This window comes from Mastomys coucha, unplaced genomic scaffold (genome assembly GCF_008632895.1).
Source record: "Mastomys coucha isolate ucsf_1 unplaced genomic scaffold, UCSF_Mcou_1 pScaffold16, whole genome shotgun sequence".
NCBI lineage: Eukaryota > Metazoa > Chordata > Mammalia > Rodentia > Muridae > Mastomys > Mastomys coucha.
The window spans coordinates 77,313,953-77,325,688 of record NW_022196898.1 but is presented as its reverse complement, the minus strand read 5'-3'; the positions used below and the strand labels follow the sequence as shown (position 1 = coordinate 77,325,688).

General features: G+C 42.3%; 1 protein-coding gene and 1 long non-coding RNA gene across 2 annotated transcripts in view; one reads left to right on the top strand and one right to left on the bottom strand.

The window, feature by feature from the left end:
- Lrit3 (leucine rich repeat, Ig-like and transmembrane domains 3) overlaps window positions 1-11,736 on the top strand; it is a 16,816-nt gene that overhangs the window by 1,256 nt on the left and 3,824 nt on the right. The window contains exon 2 of the mRNA XM_031375474.1: window positions 2,003-2,475. Coding sequence (XP_031231334.1) covers window positions 2,003-2,475 — 473 coding nt within the window. The remainder of the gene's footprint in view (window positions 1-2,002; window positions 2,476-11,736) is intronic.
- LOC116093777 lies at window positions 9,654-11,689 on the bottom strand. Its single transcript, XR_004119840.1, has 2 exons — window positions 10,719-11,689; window positions 9,654-10,631 (listed from the first exon to the last, which is right to left on the bottom strand). It is a non-coding gene; the product is annotated as an uncharacterized LOC116093777 (long non-coding RNA).

The following is an 11,736-nucleotide window of genomic DNA, read 5'->3' as shown; positions in this document are numbered from 1 at the left end:
TGGTGGTGGTGGTGGTGGTGGTGGTGGTGGTGATGGTGGTGATGGTGGTGGTGGTGATGGTGGTGGTGATTTTGATGTTGATAATGCTACAATTAAATTTTATTTGTGAATGTTCTTATTTAGCCAACTCTGCTACCCTTTTTGAGACAGTAAGACACAATGAAAACAACACAGGTTAGCACCTGTTATCCCAAAGATTTACAGTACTTGATGACCAGGCCAAGGAATCTCTAAGAACATTGACAAAATGTCTTCTCCGTGGTGGGCCCGTGATGGTGGGTTCTACAAAAGCCACGGGACATTCTGTCCGATGAGACCTCTCGAAGGATTCTATCTCAAATACCTGTCATGTGTACGTGAGAAAACAAAACTGCACAGGGACAAGTGACTGAGTGTCCCTGGGCCTCAGTACCCCTGACACAGTCACTGGGCCAATCCAGGTGTGGCTCCAGCTTCTTCCTGTGACAGCGAATTGAATGCTTACCTGAGGAGTGGACGCTGCCATCATTCTGGTGAGAAGTGACATGGAGGTTTGTGATAGACGCACCCCAGAGACAGTCCGAGGTTCCCCGTGGTCTTCTAAAGCAACAGAAAGTGTGTGCCACAGGCAAGGGACCTGTGGCTTCACCCTGCTTGCCCCTGTGGGCATTATGGGCTAGCCGTATTAAATTCATGGGCTTGCTGGGAACTGTTACCCTGACGGTCATTCTATTGTTACGAATCATAATTTGGACATTGTTTTCTTTTCAAAACTGCTTATCCATGTTGAGCAATTCAGATGGGTGCGGGGGATAAATAGGTAGTTTCGAGACCAGAACGAATCTGAGATTTGAGAATCCTCATATTTAAACCTATCCTCGGGACGGGTTCTTTTTCTACTCTATTTTAGTTGTGCTAACACACAAGCTCAGAGAATGACTTGTTCAAGGACTGCCAAAAGGAATATGCTTGGCTTCTGATCTATTTCTTCAGCAGAAAGAAATGCATGGACATCTGCCTTCACCTCCATAAGTGGTTCTCTCATAAAAGGATTATTTTATTTTATTTTATTTTATTTTATTTTATTTTAATGATAGGATCACATGTAGTCTGGACTAGCCTGGAATTTCCAATGCCCCAGGATACCTTGACTGGCTGATCCTCCTCTGTCTCCTGACTGACATGCCTACAGGTGTGCGCCATGACTGTTTTATGCTGTACTGACAAAGGGATGGGAGCGTGCTAGGGAAACACTTGATAACGGAGGTACATCCCAAGCCCCAATTTATGGTTTTGAGCAGATTCTTTTAACATTGGTCATCTTTTAAAGAGATTCACTTGGGTGTTGGAGAGAAGTAGGTTGGAGAGGCCGTTCTGTAGTATCTTATGGGCTGGTCGGCGGGGAGACATGGTCTACCATTGGTGGGCACAGGTTATTTCAGATGTTTAATCAGTTGTGGTAACAGCTGCAAATGCTGAGAACGTACATGCCAGGAAGACATAGAATTTTACTTAAGTCAACCCTAAGACAACAACGTGACAGTAGGACCATGAGTCGGGTGAGGCAGTAGTCCCTGGCCACAGAGAAGGTGGGAGGAAGAGCTCAGCTTTCCCTATTCTGTTACCCACTATGTGCCTTTTTGGAAAGCTGTGGTGACTAATAAAGAAATGGATGTGACCAGTGTTATTAAAGCCTAGCATAGAAAAACCTCTATAAATATTCATCGACACCATTGAAGTTGCTCATATGTGATCAATTTTAACTATGAGAATGGCCATTTTGTATGGTTCAGTCAAATGGTTACCATATTGTGATAATGGTGAGGAAGGAGATGATGAAGATGGTGATGGTGGTGGTGATAGTGACGTGATGTTGACTCTAGTGATAAATAGGTTTTCCAGACTAAGCAAATATTATGTAAAAAACCAGTAGGGAACGAAAGACATGTATGTTTCATATAAAACATTATTTCAAAGTGAGTCACAGAGAGTACATCTTCTTGTGTTGCTCTTGTGACAACAGGTCAGTGTTGTGTAACGACCTGGATATGAATGAAGTCCCGACAAACTTCCCTGTGGACACGGTGAAGCTTCGCATAGAGAAGACGGTGGTCCGCGGGATCCCTGCGGAGGCCTTCTACTACCTGGTGGAGCTGCAGTACCTCTGGCTGACTTACAACTCAGTGGCCAGCATAGAAACCAGTAGCTTTTATAACCTGAAACAACTGCACGAGTTGCGTTTGGATGGGAATTCTCTGAACGCTTTCCCCTGGGTATCTCTGCTGGACATGCCCCACCTTAGGACGCTGGACTTACACAATAACCGAATAACCAGTGTGCCAAATGAGGCGGTCAGATATCTGAGGAACCTCACCTGCTTGGATTTGTCAAGCAACAGACTGACCACACTGCCACCAGATTTCCTGGACAGCTGGTCTCACTTAGCCATGACACCTTCTAGAAGCCTGGACCTTCCACCAAGAAGAATTATTCTTGGTAAGTTTGAAAGATTCTAGGCATTTTATCTATAGGTGCCTTGTTATGGATAGTTTTAAAGGTGTGTGTGTGTGTGTGTGTGTGTGTGTCACTGAGGATCTAACCTGGGGTCTTGCACCTGCTAAATATGTAAGCATATATCACGGAGCTAGACTCTACCCCCTAAACTCAGTTAATCTACACCTGCTAAACTGTGTTTCCTGTAATGTGTAATGGATGTGCATGTGAGTGCACGTATGTGCATGTGAGCATGTAGAAAGCATGACGAGAAAGCTGCTCTTGACCTGAGAAAGTTTACCAGCCTGCTGCACTCATATGATCACACCAATGTACACACAGTTACTCTCTGCTGCTCTGCTCCGTTTTCAGCATCTGTCTAGGTCCTTCAGTGGTGGGCAGGGTACCCCAGCTTTTATTAAGTCTCTCTACAGAGGGAGTTACAGGCCAGCCAGGGCTACACGGAAAGACCCTATCTTGGAAGAGAAAGTTGGAGATTCCACATACGCTCTTTCTTCCGGTCTTGGGTTATACGTGTGGTAAGGAACATTTATAATCAATTACAGATGAAGATAGGAGGCACAATCAAGCCACTTGCTCTGATTCACTCACCACACCAATGGGGAAGCTGGGGGAGGAGTCTAGGACCAGGATCCATGCCTGCTCCCATTTCTCTGTGAAGTGGTGTGGAATGTATACTCGCTTGGATGAGCTTTTCAGATTGTGTCTTTAATTAAAAGAGAGAAAGTAGAAACAAACTTTAAGTTTCTCTCTCTGATCGAGGCGAGTAAAAACACCAACTTAGAATATTTTAATGTATGGATAAAACCCCAAACTAGAGTCATGGAATTCAAGTTTAAAATTATAATACTGGTAGATTTTCCAGATCTTTACACAGGCATATATGTAAGGACATCTACTGTTTAACCTTAGAGGGAAAACCTAAGAGTTGGAGAGGGTACCGAATGTTTATTTGGTATTTTTTTTAATTGGTACCCAAATTTGCTCACGTGTAAACATAGTTAATGGAATTTGCCCGAAGGGCAGTGGCAGCCCAAGTGTTTTCACAGAATTCCCTAAAGGCCTTAATTTACAACCATTTCCCCTCTCCCGCCCCACCCCCCACCCCCATGTCTATGGTTATACCCTGACTGTTTGCCAGGTCACAACAGTCTGGGGCGTGAGTCTGTAATTATCACCTGCTCTCTTATAGCTGGGAAGGAGGCAGAATCGAGTCTCAAATTTATCATTTATCTCCAAAGACATCTTTTGTTTTTTATGTTTTGTTTTGTTTTTCTTTTTTTCTTTTAGATATTTTCTTTATTTACATTTCAAATGTTATCCCCTTTCTTGGTTTTCCCTCTGAAAACCCCCTATTTTATCCCCCCTCCCCCTGCTTCTATGAGGTTACTCTCCCATCCACCCACTCCTGCCTCCCCGCCCTGGCATTCCCCTACACTGGGGCATTGAGCCTTTACAAGACCAAGGGCCTCTCCTCTCATTGATGTCCAACAAGGCCACCCCCTGCTACATATGTGGCTGGAGCCATGGGTCCCTCCATGTGTATGTACTCCTTAGTTGGTGGTTTAGTCCATGGGAGCTCTGAGGGGTCTGGATGGTTCTTATTGTTGTTCCTCCAATGGGGCTGCAAACCTCTTCAGCCCCTTCTGTCCTTTCTCTAGCTCCTCCACTGGGGACCCTGAACTCAGTCCAATGGTTGGCTGAGAGCATCCGCCTCTGTATTTGTCAGGCACTGGCAGAGCCTCTCAAGAGACAGCTATATCAGGCTATTTTGTTTTAATGGAAGGTTTAAACTAACACATAGTTTGTACATTGTGAAATGCAAGATCTGAAGTATACAATTTGGTAAATTCTTACAAAAACGTGCCCTTGAAAATGATACCTTCGTCAAGATGGAGATGATTCCATCACTTAAAATGGCCATGCTTTTGCTCTCTTGTCCAGTCACCAAAGATTGTCTCATATTGTGGAGCTGCTATGTTGACTTGCATCACCTACTCTAGCATGCTACACACAGGCTGGTGCTTGGCTTCTGTCACTCAGGAGCGTGTTTCTGAGGCTGACCCATTCCAAGGCTGACATTCACGTCACCTGTCAGGGTTGCCTTATTGCAGAACTTCACGGTAGGAACCAGCTGTTCAGCCTTTCTCTGATTGGGCACCTTCACTCTTTCCAATTTAAATACTCTCATACAAATTTAAATACTTCCACAAAATGGTTTCATTCATTTTTATGTAGTGTATATGGTGTATATTTTTATTTCTCTTGCGTAAGTTCCTAAGGTTAACATTGCTATGTTAAAGAATGGCTGAGTGTGTAGGTTTTAAAGAAGCTGCTAGTCTTCCAACGCAGGTACGTAGCTCTATGCCTTGCCCTGGCCCTGTGTGACAGACAGCCTAGTTGTTCTGTGTCCTCCGGAATACTTCATGATGTTGAGCCTTCATTTCAGCTCTTCTGGGGAGTCAGCAGACCAATCAAGTAGCTGAATCATTTAGCTTTGTCTTAGTGACCAACGATGTCAGCCAGGTTGCCATTTCTCTCCCCAGCCATTTGTACGTAATCCTCCATGAACTCCAGGTCTTTTGCCTGTTTATAAGGGTCATTTTCTATTGGTCTTTATAACTGGATATTCTCTTTAATCAATTATTGAATTATAAACACTTTAATTCTGGCTGACCCATTCATTTCTACATAGTGTATTTGGTAAGAAATATTTAAAATTTGATGACATGTGACTTATTATTTTACTCTTAGAGCCTCCTGGGAACACTGTAAGAAATATCTCCGCACCACAAGATTACAGAGAGACTCTGCTTTCTTTATAGGCCGAGTCTTTAGCATTGAGTTTTTAGCATTACGTCCCCTGCGTATGGCTATGACTCACCTCAGAAGAGTCTCTGCATAAGTGCAAAGCCAGCTATCGTTTGTCGACGAGGCTTTCCTTTCTCATTGCATGGCTACACACTGCAGTCTCCACAAAGCTAAAGGAAGTCTCAGCCTTGTCCTGAAGGGTTACAGTTTGCATAGCAACCTTTGTATAAGGATCTATTTTTGACTTCGCAAATACACACAGAAATAGCCAATTTAATCTAACTATTCTGATGTATGAAAAATACTGAATTTTTCTCTGAGCATGAATAAAGGAGCAATCAGTGGCCTCCAAGAACAGCCATGAAGTAATTAATGCAAATCACTCTCACTGTGGCTTATGTATTCCTTTCAAAGAATGTGAGGAATAGTTTAACCGTAGCAATTTCTTGTACCTTTGTCCCCACGAGGAGAAACACAGGTGAACGAATGGAGGTCAATTCTATCTAGAACTCTCTTTGATTCATATCTTAAAATCTGCACCTTTGATCCTAGATATTTCAAGATTGGAACAGATAGGCTTCATGGTTTTGAGGAATTAAAAACATCTTTCCTCTTGGTTTATATATTTTTTATAGGTAACTGGTAGGGTTGATTTTTAATTTTTTTCATAGCTGACACATTTTGATAATTGTTTTTAAAGTATGAATGGAACCAATTATGTTCTAATTCTTGAATATTTCCTTGTGTAGACAGCTGTTGTTGCTTTTGAAGTTTACCTTACAGCTATTAACACTTAGAGCCACCATCCAGTGGTGTGGGTGTTTTTAGGTGACAGAGATGAGCTCTGTGCTAGAAGGCTTATTAGATTAGGAGGCTAAAGAAATGTGGGGTTAGTCAGGACTCTAAGAGACTTAAGAAATCAAAGAGGTAATCTCTTTGTGCTTTAGCCTCCTTTGGTGTGGAATCAGGAAAAAAAAAAAGATTCACCATCTTCCCAAGATAACAAAGAGCAGAGCATGGTGTGTCACAACAAGGTAGCCTGCTGAATGCTTTAAGATCCGGACACTTGAGTTCAAATCCTGCCTGCCCAGTTGTGTAACCTTAGACTTCCTTTCTTTAGAGGAAGGGCCACTCTGCCGTTACTCACCTCACACCGTTGAGAGAATCCCAGGTTGTTATTTAGTGTTCTCATCCAGCAGTTTCCTGTGCTCCACTTTCCAGATGTCTGTGAGCACAGGTGGGGAGCGATGCTCTCGTTTATTCTGCGATATGTTGGTGAAGATTTTTGTTAAAGAAAAACCTTTGGATGTTAGAGATAAGACTCCCCCCAGAGCAAAAGTCAGGTGCGTTCGCTTCCAGTAGAGCTGAGAAAACTATTTCCTCCGAAGCTGTGATTTCCAGTCAAAGATCCGGACAAGCCAGCCTGCCGAGGTTGACTGAAGTTTCTCAAGGCTTGGTTCCCAGTTGGGGGAAAAATAAGTAAAATGTTGGGCAAACTCATCTTGAATTGGGGTAAAATTTTGGTGCTTTTGTAGTACTTGACAAATGCAGTATTTGCCATGTGGGAAAGTGTTAGTGAAAAAAAAAAAATCCAGCATAACCAATCAAGGAATCCTCAAAGGAAAGTATTCTGCACACATTAACTGTTATAGAAAATGGTGACTTTGAGCTATTGGGCATGGCTTGAACATAGGATACCTCAAAGCCCACCTCTGTCAGAGCCTGACAAGTACAGAGGTGGATGCTCACAGCCAACCATTAGACTGAGCATGGGGTCCCCAATGGAGGAGTTAGGGAAAGGACTGAAGGAGCTGAAGGGGTTTTCAACCCCATAGGAAGAACAACAATAATTAACCAACCAGAGCCTCCCAGAGCTCCCAGGGACTAAACTACCAACCAAAGAGTACACATGGAGGGGCCCATGGCTCCAGCTGCATATGTAGCAGAGGATGGCCTTGTTAGGCATCAATGGGAGAAGAGGTCGTTGGTCCTGTGAAGGCTCAAGGCCGCTGTGTAGGGGAATGTGTGTGGGGGGGAAGGCTGGAATGAGTGGATGGGTGGGAGAACACCCTCATAGAAGCAGGGGTAAGGGGGGTGGGATAGGGGTTTTCAGGGGGACTGGGAAAGAGGATAACATTTGAAATGTAAATATAGAAAATATCCAATAAAAATAATTTCAAAGTAAAAAAAAAAAAAAGAAAATGGTTACTTTGATCTATTGGTCATGGCTTGAACATTGAACATAGGAAACTTCAAAGCCCACCTCCACAGTAATACATTTCCTCCAAGATGGCCACATCCACTCCAATAAGGCCACACCTCCTAACAGTGCCACTTCCTATAGGTCAGGCATTCAAACACATGAGTCTATGTTCCTATTCAAACCACCACACCTCCCCTCCCCTTTCTCCCTCACTTCTTCTCTTCCATCATTCCACATACTGGGAATTGAACTTGGGGTGGCAAGCATGGTGGGCAAGCTAGGTAAGGCTTCCATCCCCAGGGCTACCTCTTAAAGTTCTTTGGTTTCTTAGTATTAGTCATTCTGACTGCAGTGAGATGGAATATCAATTTCAATCTGCATTTCCATGATGACTAATGCTATTACATACTTTTGTATGTTTACTGACCATTTATACTTCTCTGAAAAGTGTCTGTTCAGATCATTTGCTGGCTTATTTATCAGATCATTTGCTGGCTTACTTATCAGATTATTTTTGCTTGTGCTGTTTAATTCTTTGAGTTCTTCGTGAGTTCTGGTTTTTAATCCCATGTTGGGTAAATGGCTGGGTAGGAATTTTCCCTCATTCCGCCAGCTTTTGTTGTTGTTGTTGTTGTTGTTGCTAATTGCTAATAATTGCTAACTGCTTCCTGTGCTGTGCAGAGCCTTTTAATTTGATGCATTCTGCTTGCCAGCTCTTGCTATTACATTTTGAGGTGTTGGAATTTTATTCAGAAATTCATTGTTTATGCCTGTATCTTGACAAGCTTCCTCCGGTAGATTCATAGCTTCAGGTCTTATATGAGAGGTGTTGGATTTGTTTTGGAATGGTATTTGTACAGACTGATGCAGAAGGATCATTTTAGAACAGTGGTTCTCAACCTTCCTAACGCTGTGACCCTTTAATACATGTTCTTCATGTTGTGATGACCCCTAACAGTAAAATTATTTTTGCTTCTAATTCATAACTGTAAATGTGTTTGGAGATAGAGTTTGTCAAAGGGGTCATGGTCCATATGTTGAGAACCACTGTTTTAGAGGTTTTTCTGGTTTACCAAATCATAATATTTAATTTATTTGAAATCTCCTTTCTTCTGGTTAAGTGCATTCTTTTCTATCTCTCGTGTGTAAGGATTTCTTTTCTCCTATTATATGGTTAGGATTCCTTCAGATGTCTTCTTCAGTATTGCTCAGTGGTTGTAAATTGTGTTTGTGTTTAAATTGGAAGATCTCTTCATCCATCAGTGGTGGGAGACAGCTTTGCTGGGTATCATGACTAGGTTGGCGGACATCCGCTCTTGGAATATATTACTCCGTGATTGCCAAACTCTGTCCTGAGAGGCCTGCTGTTTTTACTTTAAATCTAGTGAATCACTTAACTAATATTTATTAAAACCGATTCATTAACTAAAGACAGGGTCTCATGGTCTAGAACTTGCTATATAGACCAGGCTAGTGTTGAACTCATAGTGAGATCTATCTTCCTTTATCTCCTGAGTATTGGGATTAAAAGTGTATGCCACCACACCTGGCCTAAGGTGATTTTATGAATAGGCACCTTTTATACCTCAACCGAGAGATTAAAAATGTTACAGACCTGACATTCTACCATACTATTCTGCTTTGGACTGGTGGTTAACTGTTTGTAGTGCTAATTTGCTGATCAACCTTAAATTTCTTCCAATCTGTGATTATTATTGCTATTTTATAGACTGACAAAATGTTATTTCTGGAGTGAGGGAGCTCTGGAGATTTCTCAGTTTTCTCCTCCTACAGATGAGGAAGAAGGGGCTCAGAAGGCTGCTCCATCAGGCTTCCTAGCCCTGTTTGGAACCCACACATAGTAGGGCTAGTGAAGATGACATTTCCTCCCCATTTCCATTCATTTTCCACACCATACTTAGTATGTCCAACCAGCTGGTATTTACAACAGTGAATGAATATCCAGCCATCTAGGAATGAAGTAAGGTTGAAACTTGATTGTATTCATTTGCTGCTAGAAATGTGCTGATCTTACAGTTTAACCTCTGTCAATAGCAAGAAAGTGTGGATTAGAGAAGAGAGAGTCTATGTAGACCAATGACATTTCTGTGTTATTTATTGCTTACTCATAATTTGAAACTTTGACTATATCAACAATGGGTTTATTATGTTTAAGAAGGATGGTTAATGTTTACAGATTTTTTTATACAAATCATCCTTTGTCAGGTAATTTACATGGATTAGTAAATTAACATTTATGTAAATCCATGGCTGAGTAGCTGCCCTTATATACATTCTGAGAGAGGTTGTTGCATCTATCTAATGTTGTGGAGCTTTCTAGAATTAGAATTTCAGCCTAGTTACTAAGTTTCATACCCAAAGTTAGTTATTCAACATAAGAAAGAAAAACAAAAATAATAAATAAATCAAGAATTCTGCTTATAGCATGCAACCAGGTGAAGAAACCAATATTCAAAAGAGTACAAATTAGCATTAGAGAATTAGTCATAGATTCACAGGATTTAATGTAAGTGGAAAGGATTCAAGGTTATTCATAGGAGAAAAACAAACTGCTCAAATAGGAGATTAAAAAGTAACCAGTCTTGGCAGGAAAACGAGCCCCTGTGACCTGCTGTTACAATACTGGCAGGCAGAAGAGAAAACACACACCCTACAAATGGGCAGTTCTGCGTCCAAGCACTCTTAGAATTCCTTACATCACAGTTCTTCATTTTCTTCTCAGCTCGGATCCCAGACCATCAGCAAAAGCTGTAACTCCAGATCTCTAAGGCCAGCCCTTGTCTAAAGCTTGCAGGGCAGCTGTTGGTTAGAGAACAGCATCTCTGGGGAAACCTTTGTCCCCTAGAGACAAAGCATCTCTAAGGAGACCTTTATCCCACTGCATGTTCTAAAGAACCACCTTGGGGCCCCTCTAAGACTTTCAAAGTCTTACCGTGGGTTGTTTTGCTCTAAATGCCTTTCTTAGTCTGGTAATTTTGGAGAGGCTGGGAATGAGCCCAACGTCTTTGGTTATTTTACATTGAATGGTCCCTCGGTTGCAGCCTCCATCAGTTGCAAGAAGCTCTGTCTCCAGCATCAGCTCTGTGTTCTGCATGGGTAGTCCCTAAAGTAGATAAGTAGAGTACGTTCTGCAACATAAGCATGTGTTGCTTTACTCTCCATGCTCGCCCCCGACGACAATGCCACTAACATTTCTGCCATTCCACAACAAGGATCTTTCTTTTCCTTTCTGGAAACTGTAAACCACTTTCCTTCAAGCTCTCAATGGCAGACAGGCTCCTTGAGGGTCAAACGAAGTCAGCTCACAGTCCCCGAAGCTGAGGTAGATCCGGAAGGTACTCACAGTCGGAAACCTTCAGCCTGTATGTCCCTTACTGCTGGTCCCTCTTGTGCCGAGATTCAACACATCACCTTGGTGGCCACCACATATGGTACCCATGCAAGTCACTTTCTGGTCTTATCTCCTCTTATTGCTGGCTCTGCTTTCACAAGCCTCATTTTATCTCAATCTGTCCTCCAGTTACACAAACCCATGACACATTCCAGTCTGTGCTAGGCAGCTCTTAGCACCCTGTGATGGGCTGGAAGGTACTCTTTGAGTACTCCAGGACTGTGTGCTCTGTCCCATATTTATGGCATTCTGTGGTACCTGGGTTCAATGACTAAGAGGGGGGCAATGAATAGGATATAAGTGAATAAGTAAAAAAATACATACACACATATATATGTGTGTGTGTGTATATATACATATATACATATATATATATATTCTCCAATACTATGTGATGTTGGTCAAGGTTTTAGCCCTTCTGTGCTTCAGCTTCTTCACCTCTAAAATGGAAATAATAATAACAATACTGCCTTCCTCACAGGATTGTTGGGACTAAATGAGAATAAAGGTTAGTATATGAAGCACTAATTAATTAGCTCTACTCAAATTTCCCTGCCGGCAGCAATGTGCATTCCTCACCACCCACCAAAATGCTCTGAATTCTCGAATGAAAGACACGCACACACGCGCACACACACACACACACACACACACACACACACACACACACACACGGCCTTCTATTTTAATATGCCTTAAAGAACACAATGGCTGAGCCTCTCTCAAACTTCCACATAGCTAACACCTCCCCTCCAATACTCCTGAGTCATTACTTACTAAAACCTGTATTCCATCTTTGCTACCCAGACCCAAGCAG